Here is a 27,079-nt window from a genome sequence, read left to right as displayed (position 1 = left end):
AAATGCAGTAGCAAAATCTCATAAACAAAGTAAATGACATGGCTTGCTGTTGTGCAAAACTGGTATTTAACTTTTTTTTGGATAATTTTATATAAAAGTCAGGTAAAAACAGAAAACAGTCTGGGAATTTTTTTTTAAATATTTGTTAATTTTTCGTGAGTTAGTATAGATAATACAGTCCCAATTCTATTGCCTGAAACAGTTTAGTTTTAATGTATGAAGTAAAAAGGAAGACAACAGTAATCCTAATCTTGATGATTTTGACGATCTAGCGTAAGATTATATCATTCGACAAAAAACTGAGGTTTTAAGGCAAGATCGCCTCTTCTCGACTATTCTGTATTAGGATCGAATTGATTGTGATGTCATAATGCAGTTGGTTGTTTGTGCAGTTGCCGAAGGTTCGCTGGGAAGTGACTAGCTTTTTATAGATTTGTGCTTTGCGTTGAATTGAAATGGGCAGACATTAAGAAAATCAATGGACGTAATGGCAGTGAGTTAATTTTCCAGTTGTTATCAGTGAATCGTTATATGATTTGTAGCAGACAGTTATAATTTTGTAAGTCATAATTATGAAGAGGGATTCTGTATGTTGAAAATAGGGGCGTAGCCTGCACGAGTCCATAGACATCGTATTAGTACACTACCCCACCCCCCCTCTCTCTCTCTCTCTCTCTCTCTCTCTCTCTCTCTCTCTATATATATATATATATATATATATATATATATATATATATATATATATATATATATATATATATATATGTATATATATATATATATTTAGATTTGGTCTATTCCTCCGTACAGTGCTCAATGCTTATATGCAGAGCGTGAAACTCGGAGTTGCAACCATGTTCCATATATATATATATATATATATATGTATATATATATATATATATATATATATATATATATATATATTTCCCAAACATGCCATACGAATTTCTTCTTTCTTTTCCCTCTTTTTCAAAAACTTGCTGCGATCGTGTCTCTCCTGGAGCTGCATGTCCCATGTGTACTCCACGTATTGAAATGGTTCATGATTCTTTTATGATCATGTTACCTGACAACTTAGGACAAAATAATGTTTACACAAAATTACGAAATTGTAAAATATTAGCCGAATTCGTGGCCCTGTCACAATATCTTTTAAAAGGGGTAATACATTATGATTAATTTATGAGAGACAATCCGAAACGCGAGGTATTTTGTATATCAAAGTGCACACAAAATTAATGATCGCAGTACACATGGTTTATACAAGCTTCCAAATTCTTACGAAGCACGATCTAGAGAAGACATTGACTTGTTCTTTCACCGAATCGTTTTTCGACTCTCCATTTTACATGAATTCTATATTTCTAGTCAATTTTAATTTCTGACAACATTTTTTCCCTCAAGAAAGAAATTAGACAATAAATTGACAGCCAACCGAATTCAAATGATTTTAGTGCAGCCTTCTGTATCTGGATTGTACTTGGTCGAATTATAATAATGTGAAGATGGAAGATCTAGAAAATCGTCTTTCAATTTTTTCTTTGAATGTTTGTCAATTTTATCGACTTTGTACCACAAAAAAAGAAATCCTATGAATACGATCGCAAAGACAATTTTGTAACATTCCAACGACGTATTACGTAATCAAACATCTTTTGGGATCATCTGGGATATACACTAAGGTATTGAAATTGTCGTTGAATTCACATTCCGAAAATTTTTCCAATCTAATTTGAGGCATTTCACTTCTACCCTCTACAAAGAAATGCGTGTTCCATGTTCCAAATGATATTCCATACACATGATTTGCTCATGAAAAACAAATAATTATAGGCCTACAAATAAAATAATTCTACATCACCACGATGGGCACCTTAGGTTCTATTTGCTTATCAGTCACTATAATAATTCAAATACCACCCACACGAAGGAAGCAAGGCCATTTTGACGTTCATGGACTTTTACGATAGCCTTTCAGCTTTCGGCTTACACAATAACCCATTGGCTTATTACGTAACAACACTCATCAGCTCTTCCAACGGATCCCGTTTACCAGTCGATAAGGTGTGTAAAATGGATTCTTAGTTGGTAAAAATCGAACAAATTAATTATAATCGAGTGTTTTCCGCTCGTTAACATCACATCACTTATAACTGCCACTCAAAGAGACATTACTCAGGTAGCAGAGCGGCTTTATTATGGGATAATAAAAGTTGGTGTCAAACAGCGCTGACCAGTGGCGTATGTAGTCCTTGATCTCAGGAGGGGCAACATATCTGAACTTCCAGTGATCCCTATATAGTTCAGTAAGGAAACAACTTTTTGAGGTCCCCGACTTTAATGGATATCATCCCAAAACCAAAAAGACTTTTAAAAGGGAATTTAAAAAAAAAGGGGGAATGGAACATAATTATGACTCCTATCTTATCTGAATTTAGCTGCTTACCTTTAAGATCTTCGATTAACTGTGCATTGTCTTGTTTATTGGTATTAAACGTAAATATGGTATTAAACCTGTTTATCTTCGTGAACTCGTCCAAGTGTACAATGTACGTGCCCAAACACAATACATATACAAAATTATTATAACTAATCTGCTCTCTCAAATTTCCGTGCATACCAAAATCATTTGGGAATAGGGCATTTCAAAAGATAGCACCATAACTTATGAACAAACTCCCATATAATTTAAGGGATATCACTCGGTTGGATCAATTTAAATCAGAGCTGAAGACACGATTGTTCTGGAACGTGTAATCTACGTTTTTTTACGCCGTTAATACAGTGTTGACACGCATAGAGACCATAATGTAATAATAATAATACATAAGATTTGTAAGGCGCCAAATCCACTTGACAATCAAAATAATGCTCGATGCGTTTGCTAAGCAATGTACTGTAAGTATAAGTTATCATTATTATCATTATTATTATCATTATTATTACTATTGTCATTAGTATTATTAACGTTCTAAATCCTAACACAAATGATTACCTAATATGCGTGGTCGGTCTTCCTTTTAGAGTTGGAAACCCGTCAGGAGGGGTAAGTCCCCCCCCCCCCCCCTCCTAGTCCCTCTCGCTCTCTATACACTCGCCGCTCTGCAGCCGTGACTTTTTGCATGGCGTTAAATATAGTTTACAATTGATTGGAATTGAGGATGTCGATCGTAAATGGAATTCAAATGTTACGCAGAGGTTATTAATTGGTCCATAAAATTAATGCACCCACATACAAATCGTTTACTCGAGAATGAACAGTACAAACAGCAAAATACAAAGTCAAGTAATTTGACACAGTTATGTTAAAGTAAGGCCTCGAAGTCAGTAGTTTGGTTTTCAAAAAATATTAGGTGACAAGCAAAACTTAGATTAATAAAAAGCCCCTTTTAAAGCAACTAAATATGAATCGCTGCAAAAAAAAAAAAAGATCTTCCCGACTTTGGTCAGCTATGAGGAAAAACAAATATTATACACTAAAGGACATTTGAACAGAAAAAGAAAAGAATGAAATTAGACAGAAAACAATTTTTCAAACAATGTGATAATATCGAAATGTAGATCAATGATATATAATTTTATAATTATATTAATCAAATCACATGCAAAATTGCAGAAATACTGCTTCCATGAAGTTTTGTATTAAAAACTGAAGTAGATCATATTAATTAATAGTAATATTAAGAGAAAGGAAATTAAGAGTAATTTAATCCCAGTTATAGGTAAGTAAATCACGCTACTGCTATCCATGTAATGTTTAAAGGTACTATGTCCCTTTTGCAGCCAACCTCAAATTCTGTAGAACTTTGCAGGAATTATGAATATGTCATGTATGTCCTATCTGTTGAAATTTAAACGTTAGCAGTGTCCTCCTATTCAAATTATGCAAGGAAACCCGTTTACTTGCAAGACTTCACTGTCAGACACTACTTGTGACTGACTGGCTTTTTTCTTCTTTGGTAATAACATACATGAGAAGAGTTGTAAAGGGTACATGAGCATTTGTTTACATCAAACCACTTCTTGTAATGGCCAAGATTAAACTGATTGTATCTTTGCGCAGCATAAAACGTATGACCATTCGGTACAATTGAAAATCAAGACTATTACTTTTGGGCTCTATAGCCCTAAAGTCAATTTGACAACTAATAGTCATTATTTTCCCACTTGAAGACATTTTCAAGCCCCATCTTTTTTAGGGAAGTTCTAAATTAGTATTATCTTTCAAATGCAGTTGGAATTTAACTTTTTCATTTTTGTTGGCCTGCAAATGGGACATAGTACCTTTAACAGTTCGTGTCTAAATTCATTGCATTCCAAAAAAAATAACTCTATTTTTGTGGTAATTATCAAAATGGCCAGCCAATCAGAAAAGGCCACTTAGTCAGACGGTGAGGTGGACATGCGCAATCGCTAATCGCGGGCCGGCCAGATGTATGGGTTCTCATTATACAGGGTGTCCCTGAAAAAATGAAAACCAAGGTTACGGAATAATTTCAAATTAGTTTTTGGTAAATGTATACATGATTGGATATATATATATATATATATATATATTGAAATATGTTACTTTCTTTAATATTACATCAAAGTCTTAAGCAATTAGTCACACATGAGCAATTTCAGATAGCATTAAGTTGCAGTGTTAGAAACCCGAAAAGCTGCTTCGTTTGGTTCATCATTGTTTTGAAAAGATATCAAATTCTTTTTGAATTTGTAGTTTTTGAAAACACACATCAAGTCAAAGCTCATATTTTCATCTTGCATAATTATGATGGATCACATATGAGTGAGTAGGGAGAATAATGTGTAATTGCATATTTACTTCATTGACAATTTTGAATGAGACACCAGAGCAAATGTCAATTTGCTTAACAAATAATGATTTGTGCCTTCTCACTCGTGCATTATATCATTCCATCATAATTATTGCATCATAGTTATGAGCTCTTTATTGATGTGTACATGCATTTGCCAAAATTATTCATCTCAAATATCTTTCTTTTTTCTTAAAAAAACATAAGCTAAACGAAACAGCCATTTGCTTATTGGGACAATCGGGTTTTCGACACCAACACTCCAAAATGTAAGAGATGTAAGAGGTCATGCGAGAATTTTTGATCATTATTGTTGGTATCATGAATTGAGCTTTCAATGATTTATACACTGATGAAAAGTTTAAAACCTAATTTGGGATAATTTAGTAAATTCCCATCAATCCTCGGTTTCCTTTTTTTTCAGGGACACCCTATACAACCGATATCCACATTCTCTCCAATAAAAATGCACCATATTCAACCTGCCAAACTCCCTACTGCGTGATAAACCATGACGTCATCGGGTCTAGAATTATGTTTCGATCGTATGCACTTGCCTAATATCATCGTCGTACACCAATTAAAGACAAATATATTTGGCAAGCTCGCTGAGGACGTACTTCGTTTTCAAGCTGATCGTGTTGGATCCAGATCCAAGGTATCAAGGTTAAGAAACAGTTTTGCGAGACTGCTAATGAGCATTCTTTATCGTGAGCATATTTCTGCAAAGTAAAGCTTTCAAGGAAGACTAAATGCATTTTAATCTTGCAAACTGATGTTTCGCAATTGTTTCACTACTTTAAATGAAACTGTCGACATATTAACAATCAATTTTCACATAATTGTATAAAACTTTGGGTGAATTTGTGAGACTTTGCAGACTTTTGTATTCGGACAACCACCTGATATCTTTAGACGCTCTCTCTCCTGTTTGAAAATTGAAGAAAATCAACCAGTGACTGAGACTTTTTTAACATGGAGATGTTGAGCTACGATGAGGACGGCCAGCATTGTTCCTTTTCAGGGACTGTGGGCTTGACGCCGCCGAAGCTAACACTGACACCGATCTCGACGCCGTGTATTCGACCGGAGCAACGACAGCCGGTCAAGATAAGTAAGTATTCATCTACCAGACAAACTAATTCAATTCAATTCAATTCAATTCATTTCATTTATTTCCATTTTCAATAAAAACAATACAAATATACAATAATAAGCATTTGCAATATATAAGAAAACGAAAATAGGGAACCTTTTTTTTTTAAAGGCCAAATGGCCTTATGGAGGCATAGTTCACCGAAAAGTAGTTAAGAGATTTACTTATACAAACAAAACTAACAAAGAGACATACATGACAAAAAATGACAGGGGCATCGTTCACGGCAATACAAATGGAAGTAATCATTACAAAATCATAAATTTGGAAACAGTTGTAGGAAACGTTGTAGAATGTAATTATTGGTACAAGAATCATTGATATTTAGAGATAAGATACTGCTTCAAGTTTCTTTAAAATTATGTTAAAGACTTGCATGAGGATATTTCAGGAGGAATAGAGTTCCAAATAACGGGACAATTATTGTTTCTTACATATTTCATAAATATACCACAGCCATACCAATACCATAACCACAGCCACACTAACGAGATCGACGCCAGGGCCCCCGTTGCATAAAACTATACCATTGATGTTAACTGTGCTATTAATGGTAACCAACACGGCAACTGTTTCTTTTATTTTGCTTACTTTATTAAAACCATAGACAATTTGTCCATACTGTAGTCAAAAAGTGGTTTGGTCGTTGTTGTTTTTGTTGTTGTTGTTTGTTTGTTTATATGTTTTATGTTTTTTTTTTTTTTTTTTGTATTTACACCTTTACTTCAATTTCTTTTCAAATATATGATTCACGTTGTGTATTCATCTCTACATCTACCATTGCAATGAATATGTAGATTGCAATTGTAATGAAACAGATTCAATTTCCAATTTTTTTCAGACAGACAACCAACAGAAAAATAAAACAAACCAAAACAAAAAGAAATGAAATGGTGAGAGATAGCGATTGAATATATCTCGAATAAAAATTAGCAAAGAAGGAAACTTTCTGTTGGTGGGAAGACAATATAATTATAATGTCAAAGGAAACAAGTGTAAAGCGTTATATTTGTATTTTTATTATTTATTAATTTATTTGACTAGTTATGTATATAATCAATTATTTAATATACATTCATTTACTTTTTGGTCTATTCGTTTTTTCATTCATTAATCTATTTAGTGACATTTTACAGTTTGTTCAAGTGTAAACCTTCAATATACTCATCTTAGCGATCAGGTGAAACAATCATCTATCAGCTTAAAGGTTAAAAACTGAGTGTCAAATTTGAAAGAACATAATATTTAAATGACAAAATCATCTTTGTTTGATCAAAATCGGTTCAGAGACGGTTGAAATATAACGGTTTCTAATACTTGTGTACCACCACAAATATTACTATTAGATATTTTGAAAAATTTGAAAAAACCGTTGAAAAAACGAAATAACGCCTTTTACGTCGTATTTCAGCCAATGCCGATGTTGGCTTTTTTGTTGGCATTTTCGTGTTGCTTATATTATCCACATTTAGCTGGCTCACGTATTGTTATTTTTAATTAAATAATTAATTAACGGTCACTGTGTTTTTTTTTTAAGTGTAGCTGAATTGGTATGATCGTATTGGCTAAATTTTACACATTTCGGGGTCTAAAATTACCTTTATAGCAATTTTAGGTTATGAAAGGGCACGATAAATGTCATAAATAAAAATAAGAGCAATAACTATGCACTTTGAAAGCATTTGCGGTCTGAAAACAGAACTCAACTATCCTTTTAACTGAACTTTAACATTCGAACCGTCGAACTTTAAAGGCATCGTTTAACAATATTAAATATGAGGTGCATGGCCCTACGTGTTATCAGTACCTGTGATATGGTGTAATATTGAAGCCCTAAAAAATTGTGCTTCTAAATGATCATGTAGTGCCTCAAAAAAGTAAAGTTTAGTGACCGGTTTTACCATACTCATTTTCCCCAATAGACTGTAGTGTTATAAACACCGTAAGGAAAACGAAAAATAAAACTTCGATTTCCAATCATTAATATCTTGATAATCAGACAGGCGGTCGGCTTGTAAAAGTCATGAGATTCCTGACTGACCTAAATGTTTAAAATTATGATTACAGCATGAGCTAAATCTGTTCATGAACACTGTTGTAAATAGCTGTTATGTTATGATATGAACAAATAAAGTCTCTCGAAAGAAGATAAATAGAAGGGGGATTTGAGCTAAATCCAGGATTTTGTTTCAGAATCTGAGGCAATGTTACCGAGTCACTTTAAAGTGCACACGGACAACCATTTTGCCCTCATAGCTTTTACATCAGACATCAATTTACCTCCCGTTTTATGTCATCCATATACGAGACATGTTAGCTTTCTGCATCAAAACGCTTCTTAATCCGTAGTTTATTGCATTTCACACATTTAATTAACGTTGCGGTCCCACTGGTATTAAGATTGCCACCATCTCACGCAGGTGTACATTGCTGTGTGGCGCCACCCAACAGCTAATACGAGAGAACGTTTGTGAGAGGGCGCGGGAGCAGCTTTTACACTCTTGCGGTCTAAAGTTCATTTTGCTTTTTTTTTAGAGGCATAATTATTCTGTCTGAGTTTCATCTCGGTAACTCTGCCTAGTCATAAACGAAGAGCTAGGGACTTTAAAGGAATTCAGTGGCGGATCTATACATGGGGCTCACTTATACATTAAATGCAAAAGAGGAGTGCGAAAAGGAATAACGTATTTACAATAATTTTTGCTTTCTTAGATTAGAAAAATAAACCTGACATTTTCTTATGCGATATGCATAATATTTTTCAATATCAATTCGTCAATAATCATCAAAATCAACGAAGGCCATACTACAGTTTATACCAAGCAGAGCTATCAATTAATGGTGGGGTTGGCACTTTACCATAGGTATGGTACAATGAATTACACGCAAATGTTTTAGACTAGATCTTATTGAGCAGGCCTGTTATTGAGCACTAGCAAATATATGAAAGAGTAAAAGACAAAGGAGACGAAAGATGAAATATGGCAAAGCACATTATTGTAAATACAAAATTCAAAGAGGTCGTAGAGACGTATATAGGGCTTTACAAATATTAATAAGTTTGCATAAATGCAATCTCACTTTTGGAAGAAATGTTCACTTTTTTTTTCTTCTATTAAACTCGATTCAGCTCGATGCGGTTTGTTAAAAATACAAATTAGTAGTCCAGGGACTAATTGCACAATGTTTACAATGTTAAAATGGTTATGAAATAGGATCATCGATTTAAAAAAAGAGAACATTAATAAGAAGTGTAAGTACATAATCATAACAAATCATAATTCACACTTCCATGCAAATATTAAGTTTTGGAAACAAAACGTTCATGATTAGGCAAAATAGAAATTATAGAACATTTGAATACTTGGCTGGTAATTAATTGATGTATCGATGCTAAAAAAACAAACTTTACGTTTAACAATAGATTAATTTGAAAGTGTAAAATGTTTATTTCCATGGGAATAATAGGCTAAATAGGAACAGTAATTTACAAAATCATCCGGGCATCAAACTGATTTAATAACAGATCTTTTTCATTCCTGTGCACATAAAACAAAAGACGTTAATAAGAAAAAAAATCAAAGACACAATCAGAAGGGGTTTTATGGAGCAATGGAAGGGTATACGAATTGATAGAGAAACAAAATAGAGGGATATTGAGGAGAGATGAGGCAATACATTGGGAGGGGAAAGAGACAGAAAGAGAGTCGGGGGAGGAGAGAGAGAGAGAGAGAGAGAGAGAGAGAGAGGGAGAAAAGGAGAGGAAGAGAGAGAGAGAGAGAGAGAGAGAGAGAGAGAGAGAGAGAGAGAGGGTGGAGAAATAGAATTGCTCACACGTGTGTGGCGTGCGACACAAAGCCAGTCACACGTCGTACAAGACGCCGTTGAAAAACGTTCCCACGCGCAGGTCGCGAGCCGCACACGACCACTTCACAGGTCCACCGACCTTTATTGGGTGTCCTTTTCATCTTTTGTTTTCATTTCAAATCAAAATCATGGCACACACATTCCTTTGTAGTCTGTGAAGTTCACGAAGAGAGTGGTGGAACGCATCGTAAAAGTAAAGAGAGCGATACAATTAGGAAAAGACAGTTTGATACCCCCATCCCTCCCTCCACCTGTACATGTATCTTAATTTATTTCTGGCATTTTACACTTTTAAATTTTCTTTTTGCAAGTTTAGTAATGTTCTGTTTCTCATTGTCGGCCAAAGCGCATCAGTTTTTAGATAATTTTTTCGAGTCACCTCCATTCCACTATATTTCTCACCTCCCCCTCTTCTCTTTCTTTTTCTCTCCCTCCACCCCACCCCCTCCCCATCTCTCTCTCTCTCTCTCTTTTCCTCTCTCTCCCCTCCTACCTCGCTCTCTCTTTTTCTCCCCTCCTACCTCGCTCTCTCTTTATCTTTTCTTCTCTCTTTCTCTCCTCTCTCTCTCTCTCTCTCTCTCTCTCTCTCTCCCATAATTTATATCTATTTTTTCAACAATCTCTTTTTACCCACCTTCCTATCTACCATATGTTTAAAAGTTTTTCGAAGAGACACTTGTATAACCTTGGAAACTGTTGCGGGATGCGCAGGTTTTCATGAATGGACAATAAATTGCCATGCTGGCTGTCTCGAGAGCCATTTTTAACTTTTTTTATACAATATTCTCTTTATGGATTAAAACTCCCCCCAAAATTGATCGGTCCCTCCAAAATACCGTGGGAAAATAAACTTTGATCGAGTTTTAGCTGAAGATAACTATTTATTCAGCTTCTACAATTTTCTAAGTGGCTTCTTCGGTTTGTCTTTTTGTCATTTTTTTTTCTCATTCACTTTAGGCAATGACTTGAGTGTCATTACTGAAAGAACGGTAAACATTAATGTCAAATAAAAAAAAACGCAAAAATACAACAGTCCTATAATACATGTATTTCAAATCTAGTAATGCTTAAAACTTTTGCTCTGTGTAAAAACAAAATATAAGAGTTAACGCCCTTCTGGCTCAGTCTTCAGACGCTTTTTCTGTATTAACTTGTTTTGTCTTCTTTCCATAACGACAACATTGACATAAATAACGTAGTGGGATAATATAATTTTGCAATATCAGTTCAAAAGAGGATTTCCAAATTTACCATGAAGATAATTATCTATCCACACAACTTTGGGCATTATCTATTTTTCTACCCGACTTGTTAATATTTTTGCCCATTTTGAAGTAATTGTTTTATATTTTTACCGTATTTGGATTATTCAAGTAGATGTTTTTTTTGTTAATGCCTCAAATTGGCTAAATACATAATTTACCACGTGCTGCGCAAAACATTTCACCTATTATTTTTAAGAGTGCAAGTGAAAATTTATTAGAGAACACATGCATGAATTTTCTTTTAACTCGAAAGATCGGATAATGCTATATTTCAAAGTGAAACTATCCAACTTTAGAGTAGTTTATGTGACTCCGAATCACATTCACATAGAGTGGAACTGAAACAGATACAGAGAGAGAGAGAGGGAGAATATGTGGGAGAGAGAGTGAGTGAGAGACAGAGAGACAGAGAGAAATAAGAAAGGTAGAAAAGAGAGAGAGAGAGAGAGAGAGAGAGAGAGAGAGAGATGAGAAAGGTGGAGAAGAGAGAGAGAGAGAGACAGAGAGACAGAGGAAAAAAGAAAACTGGAGAAGAGAGAGAGAGAGATATATATATATATAGAAAGAGAATGAGAAAGAGGGAGAGAGAGAGAGACGACAGAAAGGACAAGGGAGAAAACTATAAGATAAATATTAATATATTATCTCTCTTTCTTCCTTCAGAGTGGAGAGGGAAATGAGAGAGAGAGGGATAGAGAAAGGGAGAAAGGTAGAGATCGACCCTTGCAGCTTAAGAGCAATAACGCGTCAGTAATGCGACACAAATTCGGTAACAATATCAAAATCGTGTAAAGTTGTCATTTTTGTAATGAACCTGTGAGCTCCGAAACCTTTCAAGTTCTTTTCAAACAAAATGCAAGACCTGTCGCAAAAGGGAAATTTTTCATAAAGCATGGGAATTTAGCCCTTTAAAAACTCATTTTGACTCAGTGGAGTTTCAGTTGTGAAATTAGGCAGAAAATGCGCATTTGAGCGTAAAAACGGAAGCAATTCACAGAACCTGTTAAACATGCATTTGTACGGCTGCAGTTGTGCTATTTTTGTTCGTTCTTGTAACTCCTTTATGAACGAAAAATGCTAACCCCTAAAAGACCCAAAGAAAATGTGTATTTTAAAACAATTCTATAGTCAGCACGATCGAAGCTGTGGTGGAAATACCTTTAAAATCAAAATCTGGTTCTCTATAAGAGGTCACTTCATGCTGATTTTCTTCTTTTCATTTGTATAAATCTTTGGACTTTGTTATAACTTTTGAACGATATCGTAGCGATGAACTTTGCAATGAACTTTGCAAAAATAATTTAATGTCTTTCTTCACAACAAAAAGTTTTTGAATGCATTGTTTTTCTAATTCTCTTTCAGTTTTTTTGGGGGGATTCTAAGGACCTACCAGAAACCATCTTAAGATTTGAAAAAAAAACTATAAAAAAACCTCAAGAACTGCTCTACCACTGATCAATCGAGTGGTGGAGCAGTGGTCTCGTAATCGGGAGGTTCCGGGTTCGAAACCAAGTCGATGCACTATAGTGCAGTTTGGTAAGGCATTAATCCTTATTAACAAGTCCCTCGGAGAGGACTTTAAGCCGTCGTTCACCTGGTTGTTAATTTCTTGCTTTCTTAGCAGTGAGGTAAAACAAAAAAATCTACCAACAAATTTCAATTTTCCTTAATCTAAAAAAACAAAAGGTTAAAAGGGCATAAAACGTGAAAGGTGTTTTAGCATGTTGATAAGATGACTTTGGTAGCAAACATAGCCAAATTTTACCAGGGGCCTCAGCCACATACTCCTGGAACTGAAACAGGGTTACTCCCTTCACAGCCCTTCTGATGATGTAAGCCTGGGTGTCATCCCCTTGGGACCCTGGCCAGCTAAACGAGAGTTTCACCTCCCCAGTGCAGTAGGTTTTTACGGTGCCAAGTAAAAATGTCAGAGAAAAAAAATGACTTCTGATATTTTTATCTCTAACATTTTCACCTCTGGCATATTCACCTCTGACATCTGCTCTGACTTTTTTTTTTTTTTACCTCTAACCTTTTTACCTCTGGCATTGTTACACCACACCGGTTTTTACATTCGTCAAGTTAGTTTTTTCTTTCCACGCAGTCATCTGTAAAGACCCGGAAAACTCCTCTATCAAGACATAGTATCAGAAGGGTATCAATTCGATGGGAATTGATGTGAGTTAACGTTCTGGCTTTCAGCAGACGAACCACATATCTATTTCAACGAAAAATCAGATCACTTTTCCAGATAACTCATTCATCCCGCATTCATCTCTCTTAATCTAAATACGCATTTTGATATTCTGCAAATTCTGTCGACGTTATGACATGATGTCTACTGACAGACCTGGGATGAAAAGAAGACAGTACAATGTATATCACCTCGATTCGTTTCGCAGCAACAAAGAAGTCTCCGTCCTTTAGTACCACCTTTCCTTTGTTGCCTCGATCCATCCCAGAATGTTTTGACAACCTGTTTAGATGGACAGCCAAATTGTGAAAAGGAGATGATAAAAGCATCTGACAATTAAACCTCATGTTTGTGCAACTGGTCTTGAAAGATCCATCTACGTGTTCAATTCTTGGAGAAGAACCAATCTGGGCAACTGTTCTTGTAAACTTAACTGTCATAAGGGCGAGTTGATTCTTGAACTTTGTTAAGGAGTCCAAGGTGATACAAGTGCCAACATCAAAACAACTAAATAGCTACCCCTTGTTTTTATCTTATATAATTTTAACTACCATCCTTATCCCTTAAAATTATGCGTTCTTAAACATGTCAACTCTAAAGAGAAAAAACGATAAATCATTTGCTATTTACTTGTGCCCAGGCGCAAAAAATGGACATTATAATTCCATACTCGGAATATAATTGTTTAATATTATCTAAGAATGCATTCCCTATTTCCATTTTAATCTGCTGTAAGTGTGTTCCAATTTATAGCATTTTCTCTTCTACTTTGTTAAGCTGATCAGCTCTTCAGGATACTTAGGCTTAACACTTTGCAATATTTATTGAAAGTGTGATATGAATTGATGATCTATGCAAGTCATTTTCTTGATAAAGAAGTAATTGATGCAAGAGATCTGAAATGACAATGACAATGCAGTTCCTTTGTCGATGCAAAACAGACATGACAGATGGCTTTATGAAAACATAACTTTAAAAAGTATATTTTCTTTATAAACTATTTGGAGAACATTCTCTCTCTCTCTCTTTCTCCCTCCCTCTCTCTCTCTCTCTCTCCCTTTCTCTCTCTGTATTTTTCTCTCTTTCCTTTTTATCTTTCTCTGCCCCGTTTTATGTTTATATGTTGTTTGATGATAAGGAAGCATGTACTCTTATAAGTAAGCAACCATGGGACCAACGGCTTTGAGTCCTCTCTGAGGGACTTGATTATGAGGAGTAAGCCTAGTACCTTACCAAAGGGCGCGAGCGCATTGACTTTGCTTCGAACCCGGGAACTTTTCTAACTTTTCTAAAGACACTGATATGCGCATCATAAACAAAACTGTCTGGCCCCCAAACACTTTTGTAAGGACAAATTTTGTTTAAAGTAACAAGTATATAATACTTTTGAAAACTTAGATGTGACAAGTGTATTTTTCGCGAGCTGTTTTTCCGGGACACTTCGCCATTGTCTCGGTTGTTTGCCGAACAAACTCGGGTCGTGCGCTCGGCTCGCGAACCACTCGCGATTGGCTCGCGAATCACCCGCGACACCAGCCTGAACTCGATTCTGATTGGTCAATGCTTTCGACCACTCCCCGCTGTGTGCCAAGAACTCTTGTGAAAAGATTCTAAAATAACAAATCAAGTTTCGATATGTCTCCATGGCTGTTACTTTTGACTATTATCTGTTGAGAAAATAGGTGTTCTTTGTTTGCTTCAACTATACTTAAGGCGGGGACATTTCGGTCAAGTTCTCAGAGTAAGCCAAGACAGTTCTGGGACGGGCAAACATTCTGCGAAGTATTCCAAAAGAAGACTTTCTAGGACGTGATTTGTCATCAGTTGTATCTGCTACCGTTCAAGCAAATAATACTTTGGAGTTTTTAACAAAAGTTGCTTTCTTTTACAAAGTTAACACAAAATGAGGGATCCTAGTTTTATCAGAGGTATGTTTTAGTTATTTGTTGTTGAAACGATCAAGGTAATAAATCTGGTACTTTTTTGGGTAGTTGTGCAGTTTTTTTTAAACGGTTTGTGACTGACGAATATGATATTGACAGGCATTATTTGGAACACTTTTTGTATTTTATTTGTGATAAGCAAGTAAAGTAATTTGTTCATTGTGTATGCATATAGCCAACAAACCCATTAAGAATATGCATGAACTTCGTGCAACACATGTATCAATATGCTGGTTGATATTTTTTTAAATATAAAATACTATTTCTACAAACGATTTATTTTTGCTTTGTTCAGTTGATATGAAAAATATAGTACACTGTAATTGAATTCGAATAATGTTTTTTTATTATCTAATTCATCATAAAATACAAATGATTTCGAAATCATCAGGTATGGTTTTCGTCATAACTATTTAAATCGTCTGTATACTTTCCCTGTTATACCATATTTTAATCTTTCACATTTTCTGTCTTTTTATTTTATTTTTTATCTACAGGTGATCGTCTTCTCGACATTCCGTGTAAAGTATGCGGTGACCGTAGCTCGGGGAAGCACTACGGTGTTTACGCCTGCGATGGGTGCAGTGGTTTCTTCAAGCGAAGCATCCACAGAGGCCGAGTCTACGTCTGCAAGCAACAAGGGAAAGGAGGAGGAGATTGCCCCATAGACAAGACCCATCGCAACCAATGCCGGGCATGCAGGCTTAGGAAATGCTTCGAAGCCCAGATGAACAAGGATGGTGAGAGCACTTTTCAATTTCCGTTTTGGTGTTGCATTGTGCTGGTGCTGTTATACTGTAATATGGTGTTGGTACAAAGATGAGAGGTGAAGTTCTTGATGTTGATGTTAGTGTTGGTGTAAATGTATAAGACCTTGGTGTTGGTGTTAATTTTGTTGTAAAGGTATATGCTAAGTTCTAGGTGTTGGTGTTAGCGTTGGCAGGTGTAAATGTATAATTTCTTGGAGTTGGTGTAAGTATTGGTGGAAATGTAAATGTTCTTGGTGTTGGTGTTGGTGTTGATGCAAATGTATGCGTTCTTGGTGATGATCTTCATCTTAGTGTTGGTGAACATCTGTTTTATGCAAGTATGTTGTGCTGCTGTTGATGTTGTTGATGTGTTCATCTTCGTGCAAATTTTTAACGGTTCAATGAAGAATTAATGTAAGTGTAAAACAGAACAGGCATTACTGCCATAATTTTGAACCGGTTTTGATGTCCTTTTTAAAATTATGTTGTTTGCGCCGTTTCAATGTAAAAAAAAACTATTCATGCTTTTGTATACATTTGTGTTAAATGAGATTTGCCTGAGAGTGTTCGAAAACATGCATAAAATCTTAAGGCATTCTGGACAAACTGCTTCATATTTAATTTTAGTAATACATTTTAAACTAAGATAATCGCTTGTCACGTGAAGTGCAAAAATCAAGTGATGATGCGCTTATAATCCTAACAACGCTTTTATTCAAGTCAATCAACACTAATTGCTCTACATTTTGTCACGAATAAATGTGACACGATTGATTGGGGGAGAAAGAGAAGGGGGAATGTCGATAAAGAGACGTACGAACGGACGAAGACGCGTGTGCGCTCATTTTGTCTAATTGTTTGTTTAGACAATATTGCAAGTCTTTTACGCATTCACGCAGTATTTACCGCACTCACCAAATTATGATAGCCTAACAAAACCACGAGAAATTTCTTTCAATTATTATTTCCGCAAATAAAAGATTGAAAACGCTTTTCTGAAGGGGAACCGCACGCTCAGACTCCGTTGCACAAATACAATCGCTGGCATGGATTTCTTTTCCTTGTACTTGAGAAGAGACAAGAATGAAAGGAAATCATTAAAAATCTGATGAAGGTTGATGCAGTGATTTATGGCTACAAAATGTCACCGGAATTTTTTTGTGTGTGGATGGTTTCTATAATGATATCTTATGTGATTTAAGTTTGAGATTTTCATGCATAAATTTGCAAGTTGTCATAGGATGTGGATTATGCAGTATAAAGTGTGTTAATTCAGTTTTTCCTACTACACAATCACTATTCATCTGAACGCGAGGAACATTTTCTTACATTTTTTATGCTTTGTGGAAATATACTACTACTACTACTACTACATAATTATGTAATACTACTACTAACAATAATAATATCAACAATAATGATTATAATAATAATAGTAATGATAATAATAATAATGATAATAGCAATAATCTTTAGGTGATAACAATAATTATAATGTAATATATAATAATGATAATGATGATAATAATAAATAACTATACTAATAGCAATATTGATGACATTAATTCATATTCATATCTCGATATGAACGAGGCGTCTTTCATCATGATTTATAAATCAATAGTTTGATAGTTCGATGAACAGTAAACATCAGTCCGTAAAGCACATACTTTCCAATCACCCCTCTCCTTGTTTTAATAATGAGGTCCAATTTCTATGACAGGATTGACCCTGTTCATATAGCATGCAACGTACACTTCTGGAAACTCTTTGCTTCAGCGAATGGTTGGTCGTCAGCACTACAACTCTGTCCAAAAAGACATCCTTTCGACGAGGCAGACGTAAAAGGGTTTGACATTTTCATTCCTCAAGAAGTCGATGACAGATGTATGTCTGTTATAACATCTTCAAGCGGATGCCCTTCGCATCCTATCTTCTCGTTGCGCGCCAAACACAAATAAGTCAATACCATGCGATCGTCTGCAAACGAAAATGCACGAGACGGCGCAAGTCTTCGGTCGCACTTTACTTGGGCCGCTTTTCGGCTCGCGCTTTGCTTTCATTGCTCAAAGTTGCTCCTAAAATAAGACAGGAACGGGATAAAAGGAATACTTTTGAATAATAGCTCTATCCTCGAGATTGAGCGAAGCTTGTTGATTTGCCCTCGGGCTAAAAAGGCGACGCTAGAGGCTTCACCAATAGATGGCTTTTATTAGAGTTTTATTGAAAGGATGCAGAGTTTATCTTTCGGCCGCTGTGTTATCTCATGGCATTGAAATTGAGTCTTTAAGATTCTTTTCATGTGTCATCTGCGCATGTACTAGGACTTCATTTCCTCGCGTTCTTTGTACTTTAGACTGGTCCTACACTGAAAAGTGCAGATTTTCTTTTATTTTCTATGTCTAAATGTAATTCGATAGTCTAGCTGGAAAAGTAAAAGATATACAGTTTTACACTGATTCTTCTTCAAAGATGATATTTACATCTCAAATTTGACATTTTCAAATAAATATGTTTCCTTGCATTCATATACATCTTTATTTTATAGTGTCCGCTCAAATACAGTATTCTTTGAAAAATGATTTCTTCGTTTGCGGTGCTGCATTTTCTGTACGTGATAGTTTCTCTGGGCTTGGTGTTACAAATTTAGATATTTCGATCGATATTATGTGCGATATAATAAGGAATTAGAAGTACACCTACATGCATATAGGTCATTATTATTTCAGTATAAATTGTTGCTTTGTTGAGTAGGTCAAACCATGGCCAAACTCTAAAGTCCTAGACTAGATTTACGAATTTGTGTTACGGCCATGTGTACGTGAGTGAAGTTGTGATTTCCTCGCTCATAAAGAGTCTGTCCGGGGGGCGTTATTTTTTTATGCGGCACAGATTGGGGCATGGCGCGTGTTAAACCTATGGGAAGTACGTTCTTTCCCTTCTGAATAGTGTCTGCACGTACGCGAGACTAGTCATGTTCGCTAGCGCATTAGCGCTGCGAAGAAGTTTGTATATTCATCGCGAACTATGTGTTTAGATAACATTCCTCTTCGTTTAAGTTAGTTAAGTTTTATTGACTAATTATTGTGATGTTCTCCTTATTGACGTGCTGCCTCCTCTTCAGATTTCCAATTTGATTTTAATTGTTGATGTAATGATTTTCCATGCGGTAGTGGATTACATTAAACACTATTAAAAACAGACCTCTACTACTTATACTGTCTAGTACGCACACGACCAGTTTTAGTCTGTAAATCAAGACCCCTTTTTAAAAAAGCCCCAATCTGTGCCGCATAAAAAAATAACGCGTCCGGGGGGGGGGGGGGGCGTTTCACAAAGCACTTGTCGCTGCGACAAGTGCTTTGTGAAACGCCCCTGGTCTAACGGCAGGGACATACTCTCATTCTAGAATTGTGTATATGATATCAAAGTACAGATGAATTTCATTGTGTTCTTGTATGCCCGACCTTTGATAACATTCGTTAGCAGCATGTTAAGAGACATTATTACAGTAGACCTAAATAGCATTATCAAATCGTATCAGTTATTCAATATATTATATTAAACAGTTAAATAATATTTCTTAATTTGGTAAAATCATTACGTCGGAGTTTGAATAAAATAGTTTTCTTTTTTCTCTCAAAGCATTAGACCCGAGGAATATAATACATGTACAGGTACATATTTATTTACTGCTATTCTTTTGGTTGTATTTTTGTAGCGTAGTATACGTGCTTTTAGCACTGACAATATCTTAGACAGAGTTTATAGTTTTACTTAAGTTTTTGTTGTTTTTGTTGTCGAAATCTTGCCTTCAATTTATTGTGTGTTGAGTTAATTATTTAAATATAAACCAGTTGACATGAGCGGCTAAAGATATTTATATAATTTGCAGGTCACTAGGAGGAGGAAAATAAATCAACCCACCTTCTCAAATACCTCCACGTTCGTGCCGTCTAACATTATTTCTAATGCAGGGGAAAAGGCTACAATCGGGGGAGGGGGGGGGGGGGGGGTGCTCCCTAGTGAATTTGACGTTCTTATTTTTGGCTTGTTTAAAAGATTATGGTGTTATCAATCGCCTGCATGGAAAGCCACAACGGGAAAGTGACCGGGAGAAATTCGTCAGCTTCACGATGGTCCTTCACGCATGATGAGAGCCACCTTGCCCAGATTGAACGTCAACGTTCTACATAAACCATCTCTAGACACCGAACGATTAACTTCATGTCAACGATCTTAATTTCTCTCTAAAAAAATAATTGGATCTTGTAGGAGAGAGGAAAATTACCTCTTTGACCTGGAATGTTGTTAGAGAAATACAGAGAAATATGAAAGACATTTAGAAGGAACAAGAAGGATAGACAGTGGTGGATTAAATACATTGATGATTTATGAGAAGGGAGCCTAGAGTTAGGGAGGGGGAGGTTGATGAGAGCAATTTTAGAGGAGACAAATAACATTTAAACCAGACTGAACCATTTTAATTTTGACATTATACATTATTATCATATAAATTGTTTCACGCAATCAATGTCTCATTAAAGATAAACTTTAGTACTGGTAATGCGATTGCATTGTGAAAGAAAAGGTGTGGAAAGGATCAGAAACAGTTGATCATGTAGCATGTAAGTATTGCTGTGCACTGCAAGGTTCTGGAGTCATCAAAATCATAATAAATTTGACCGAGTCTTGGTAAAGTAACAAGCACTCACATAGAAAGCTATATATGGGACAACACACATGATGTCGGGGCTACCTTGATTTCCTTGTCTTTCTATGCTCATTACTCAGCCAGTATACATTTTCTTCCAAAATTGTTTGGCACATGTCATTTATTTGTAATCTTGAACATTCAGTGTAAGTTTCGTTTGATTCTGTGAGAATTTTTTTTTTTTTTTACCAGTACTGGAGTTTATCTTTAATGTTCCATTAAATCAAAGTAGATTCACAACAGTAATTAATTTTGCAAATGCAAATTTGGCAGAAATTCGCTGAGGAATAAAATCGGCCTCACTGACAAGTTGACTGCATCTTCATTCAAGGAAACTACCCGTTCATAAACTTCTATAAACAGGAAAAGCCTAATAATGTGATGAAATACAAATGAAAAAGAGCATTGGCACCTTTTAGCATGTCTAGCGGTTAATATAGTGTGACTTCGTACTTTTCCAACCTGCCCCCAAAGCCCGCCACGAAGTAACGGCGTGCTATCCCCGAGGGTTCGTGTTAGCGCGTTGGCGTTGGTGTCGGGCTAGCAGCTAACGAAGTGATGGAGCGTTTTGTGAATATGGTGATAAAAACAAGATATTGCTCCCGTGTGTGCTGATGTTGATTTCATCTGTAATTATCCGGGCATCATCCTGATGACTTGATCGAGGGTGGGAATGAGAGGGGCGGGATTGGGGGGGGGGGGGTAGCATCTTTATAATATTTGCATTGAAAACCATACTCTCTATTATGTACAGGAATGGAGGGGTGGGGATGGAATCTGACAAATAAAATCTTTTATTTGCTTAAGGATTAGATTTTGTTCTGATAACATAATATAATTATCGGTATAGGTCAAATAAAACTCTTTCTTTTTTAACGGAACTCCATTTTAATCTGTCATCTTTTGCATCAAATTATTAATATTATATTGAATAATCTCATAAGGGACTGAGTGAACCTAAAGAAAAACATTTACGGGTTTAAATTCAGTTTCTAAGAATCTTCACAATCTTTAAGCTTTCGGTTAAGCCACTTGAGCGTGTCTGCAATTAAGAAAAAAATGACAACATTATTCAAAATTTTGTAGCTTATCCATCAAAAAGTATATTTATCTTTGGGTAACATTTGAATGTTAATCGGGAGTGACGAAACGCCACTTCAGATTCTGGCGGTGCTTGAAATTTTTGAAGATCGTTCTCGATCGCATCCTAATCGGAGGCGTCGAGTAGAAGTAACACCATTTCGCTAGATTTCGAGAGGATATCAAGACATTAAAATGTCACTCTGACGACTGGCTGGTTGCTAGGTGACTCTGAACATTTATTGTTGATTATGAAGATGTCTTTTGCAGGTATGATAGCACGAGAAAATGAAAGTATATCATTTTGTTGCATACACATCTGTGCTCACGAGCTCCATTTTGTAATTACTATAAAATAATGCACTTCCCACGCAGACTAGTTGTAAAAACTGTGTTTTATGATGGTGCATTGTGTATGACATTACATTTTTATTGTAATGTCATAATGGATTACATTACTTTTGATCTGGATCTGGAGATTTATAGCTGGCAGTCCGCGATTTGACCTCTTTGATTTGAGTGGTTGCTTTCCGTGACAGATAGAAAATGTGAAGGAGATTCTCGTTGATCTTGCACGAGCCACTCACGGAAACAATATACTCTTAGAGATGTACTTGCTTAAACGTTTAACGACAATGATACTGATTGCAGTCTGTTGTCCGTCATTTTTTACGGTAATAACTCATTGACAAAGACTGCTCAGGAGGAATATTTAATTGATCCTTTGTTTCTCCATTAGCAAAATAAAATCCCATTAATGTCCAAGGTAGTCTCTATTTAAAGAAGAAGAAAAATTGAGGAATAAACAATGGAATAATATATACCCTGACTGACTATAATAGTGCCCAAAATGAGCGTTTATATATTTGAGATTATTTTGTGATAGATTAATAAGGCTTTCTTGAAGCATAATGAAAATCACTGTAAGGTCTTTTGACGAGACGAGATCAAAATTCTTCTTTTTTGGAGCAATAATTAATTAGTGTGAGCAAATTGATTACCCTTATCTTATGTATGTATGTCTCTCTCCGTCTCTCTTTCTCTCTCTCTCTCTCTCTCTCTTTGTCTTTTTTGCTTCCCATGTCTATTGTGATGAAATTGCACGTTAACGAATTAATCTCATGCTAGATCTTTGTTTTTGCAACATTTGTATTGCTTCAATACAACAATAAAACATATTCATAGTATATATGACACCAATACAAAATAGGGTTCTATATTATGGCAATCAATAATTGCAGAACTAAATTTATATTATAGCAATTCAATTTAAATTACGTCAGGAAAAAACCCGAGTCATACATAGTTACGTAATGTATGGACGTCATGCCTCTCATGCATTCAAAATAAGTATGAGTGACCACTTTTAAAAGTTTCAACCAAGCTTTTAAAAATGTTTGACAACTGTAATTCAAGCCACTACTTTAGAGATGATTCCCTAATAATTGTGTCTCCAGAAAGAGTGGTTTGCTCAGTATCGCAATTTGGTCTTTGACAGCTGCGCTTGTTTTGACAAAATTATGATACTCCTAAAATATGACACCTTTTATAAACGCCCATTGTCAAAGTGCCAAATGTTACATTTTCCCACGTTCTACCTTTAGCCATGAAAAAGCTGAAATTAGCCAACTAAGCACCTGCAACAGGCGATTTCTTTTCCTTCTGTGCATGTCTGTTGTTGTTTTAACAGATAGGTCTTTACGACAACAAGGTTACTTACTCGTCTTCCTATTGTGTTTGAGTTGTCAATCAAAGTAGAAAGACTGTGCAATGGCTTTGATAGCAGCCTACAAATCACGATGGAAAAACAGCTTTCTGAAATCCTCTTATAGAAATAAAATCTGATCGTCCATGAGTTTCAAAGTTGTGTGTCTTTGTTATTTTCTATCTTTAGTTTAGTATTATGTTTAATTCAGAGGGTACATGTATTATTATTATTGATATACAAAGCATTTTCTTTTCTTCTTTTTTTATTGTAAAAAGAATTTATAAGCTTATTTTGATTAGCGTTCTGCTGTATACTGGAAACGAAAACAAAATTTACGAATTTATTTTTCACTTGCAACTGATTTAACTTCTGGATGATGTAATTTGTATTTACTTTGTTTTGATTTGTACTACTTCTGTTTGTAGAAATAATACGTTTCATAAAACAAAAAATCAGTGTAATCTTACCAAAAAAATACGAAGTGTTTCTGGTGATGTTTGTTTTTTTTCGTGTTTTTGTGTGTTTGTGTTTGGCCATTGTAGGCCTCTTTAACTTTTCATATTAGCTATTTGTAGGCCTAATAAAACAGAAAATGTTCTGCTTTTCAAAAAGTATGTTCCTTTTACTTTTGTTTGATATCAAATAGTGATATTTACAACACCCTTAGAATATTGCTACACAAAAGATCTTAATGTTACATTTTTTTTTAAATCATGAAAACTATAATCTGTACCAATGTTAGATCTCTGAGAGTATTTTTGTTTGTCAAATTATTCTTCCATGATCTAATGACAATCAGTCATTCTTTTTCATTTCTTTTTTGCATCTCTATTCCCCCTCTCATATTCTTCATATTATTGTGCCTTTACCAAACATAAGTTGGGATTCTTGAATATAAATGCTGGCCAGAAATTAAATAAGCAATATGTTGTGATGCACAAGAATATACAATTTAAATTAATTCTCGTTCTCTCTTTATTTATCAGCTGTGCAACACGAACGTGGTCCACGCAAGCCAAAGAATAAGCCTATGGTTTCGATAGATGCCCGATCGACAGGAACTCCTGGTACAATTCGATCCCAGACCCCAACCAGTACGACATCGTTAAGCCCCTTGCCCCGTCATACCGGGCACTCAATCTTGCCCTTAACCATACCGCACCGCCCCCTAACCGGGGACAAGTCCTCGCTTACAGGTGCCTCAGCCCCGCTGCCTCCCCCGTCGAGTGGCTTCATATCTACGTCTGTTTACTACGGAACGTTCTACCATAGCTTACTCACCGCAGAGCACTACAACATCAACCCGCTCGCGCTGGACGCCGTACGGCAGGATGACGGCGGCGAGGTGGGTCGAGTGAAGGGGCTTGGAACGACATCTCCAGATAATTTGCTCGAAGTGACGGCGAGGCTTCTTTTTACCTCTGTGAAGTGGGCGAAAAACATCACCTGTTTTCGATTGCTGCCATTCAGAGATCAGGTTAGTGGAGTATCCATAAATTAATAATTAATGAGTATTTTTGCACGACAACCCCCCCCCCCCCCCACAGTAAAACATATCATATGCACTGGTGGATTTTGGTGCCCCTCTTCGAAACCCATGCAAGTGGGCTATCCTTAGCAAACAGATCAATGTGTTACCTAACTCCATTTAGGTGGGGAAACTTGCCAGCATTTTCTAAAAGCAATATTTCAATGCCCTTTCAAAAACATCATGGATCTGCCACAATCTGAAGTAGACGAAAAGAGTACCCTTTTCCACCCCCCCCCCTCCTCCACCCTCCAAGGCCAGATAATCCCGAATTCACTATTGTTTCTAGCTCTGTTATTCAAATAAACAAAATAGTAATTAGGAAAAAATGTAAATGACACAAACGCATTTAAAAAAGCAACTATTTATTAAGCATATATTCATGTATTAAGTCTTTTTTTTATTTGTAGGTTTATTTATTCATAAAGTCATACATTCATTTATCTATCTATCCGTTCATATATTTATTTATATGTTTATTTTTTTTTGTTTATGTTTATTTGTTTATTTATCTCTGCGTTCATTTATTCCTCACAGCTTATCCTTCTTGAAGAAACCTGGAGAGACTTGTTTCTGATGGGGATGTGTCAGTGGGCGGTCCCTCTCGAATCAGACGCCCTCCTTAAATCCTTAGCGGTGAGCATGAGTGTGAAGGGAGTCAAGACTTCAGCCGAAACTACGGCAGAGCTCGCAGCGCAGGTCCGCTACATGAAGGAGACGGTTGCTAAGCTACGGGCGATGAAAGTCGACTTCACCGAGTTCGCGTGCCTGAAGGCTATAGCATTGTTCAAATCAGGTACGTCAATCGCCATTGCGTAGTTTTATTCGATTGGGGTATAGGGGCGCGAAGGGGCACGTGTCTTCCTCTCGCCTACCCACATCATCGAAAGGGGGTATACAAGCCTATAGCTGGAAAGGAGAAACGGAGATGTAAAAAGAAGATACGACCTCCTCTTATTTACGAGCAGCCTAATCAATTGATGTTTTTCTTTAAAGATTTTTATACGTTCATCCCTTTGGATCCTTATTGCAATTTGGCACTGATTTCCTCAGACAATTTCTACCAAGTGTGACTAAGCGTTTCCTCTAAATCAAAATGCTTTATTACAAAGTCGAACACGCTTTAGCGACCACCTACATACAAACCACCTGTCTACCGTATAAAGATTGCATCTTACTTTTCCTTTGAATATGGTTTTTCATTGAAACTAAAGGAACCTGTACATAAAGACCACCAGCCTATAAAGACCACTTTTCATGTTTTTCGGGTTTCATTGTATTCGTACTATATTTTGTTCAGTGGATGTCATTAATTTGTTATCATTTTCTATTATTATATTATTTGTCATTGTAGCAAATCATATATCATTTCATTATCAATCGTTCATTTTTCTTCTTCTTTCATTAAACAGAGACCCGTGGTCTGAGCGAGCCCCATCGCGTCGAGTCTCTCCAAGACCAAGCCCAGGTCATGCTCGGGGACTACGTACGGTACGCTCACCTCTCCCAACCCCCACGGTTCGGCCGACTTCTCCTCATGCTCTCTGCTCTTCGGGCCGTCAGCAGCAAGTTTTTAGAGAAGCTCTTTTTCAAGCAAATCATCGGAGAGATACCGATCGAAAGATTGCTCAGTGACATGTTCCAGACTTGTTAGATGAATTACCACGATTACTTTAAAAAAAAACAACATTACATTAAATTCGAACTATTTTGTTTGCAGGTTGTTTTGTTTAATTGATTCAAATAAAACTTAAATAAACTAAATGGCTAAACGATTTACACATCAATTTAGCCAGATGTATCAAATATAGCTTGGGTGGGGCACCCAAACAAATAATTCGAAATTTCAAAATTCAAGTTTTGTACAATTGCTATTCATTCGTCTGCCTCCACAGCCCCCCCCCCCCCCCTCCATCCTACCCATCCCGAAAATGGATCTTATCTTGTTTAACAATACCTGTCACTATGACACTCATCCAAACTCTCTCATTCTTTCTATTTTTCTTGTGCGCCTCGGAATAGAATTGTCTAGATGGACAGCGCTATATAAATGCC

General features: G+C 36.0%; 1 protein-coding gene across 1 annotated transcript; it reads left to right on the top strand.

Annotated features, from left to right (window-relative positions):
• Positions 1–5,795: 5,795 nt before the first annotated feature.
• On the top strand, positions 5,796–26,843 carry LOC584513 (nuclear receptor subfamily 2 group E member 1-like). The gene is made up of 5 exons (XM_030994188.1): positions 5,796–5,934; positions 15,743–15,985; positions 24,483–24,841; positions 25,562–25,820; positions 26,437–26,843. The coding sequence occupies exons 1-5, from the start codon at positions 5,796–5,798 to the stop codon at positions 26,676–26,678; spliced, it is 1,242 nt and encodes a 413-aa protein (XP_030850048.1). The 3' UTR covers positions 26,679–26,843.
• Positions 26,844–27,079: the final 236 nt, after the last annotated feature.

This window comes from Strongylocentrotus purpuratus, unplaced genomic scaffold (genome assembly GCF_000002235.5).
Source record: "Strongylocentrotus purpuratus isolate Spur 01 unplaced genomic scaffold, Spur_5.0 spur5_scaffold_21, whole genome shotgun sequence".
NCBI classification, from domain to species: Eukaryota; Metazoa; Echinodermata; class Echinoidea; order Camarodonta; family Strongylocentrotidae; genus Strongylocentrotus; species Strongylocentrotus purpuratus.
Note: the sequence above shows the minus strand (reverse complement) of the source record. Positions and strands in the feature narration are given on the sequence as shown.

Excerpts from the sequence above, each read along its gene's own strand:
- LOC584513 (XM_030994188.1), top strand. The coding sequence starts at position 5,796 with ATGGAGATGTTGAGCTACGATGAGGACGGCCAGCATTGTTCCTTTTCA. Across the intron at positions 15,986-24,482 it reads AGCCCAGATGAACAAGGATG|CTGTGCAACACGAACGTGGT; the intron begins GTGAGAGCACTT and ends TTTATTTATCAG. Across the intron at positions 25,821-26,436 it reads TATAGCATTGTTCAAATCAG|AGACCCGTGGTCTGAGCGAG; the intron begins GTACGTCAATCG and ends TTCATTAAACAG.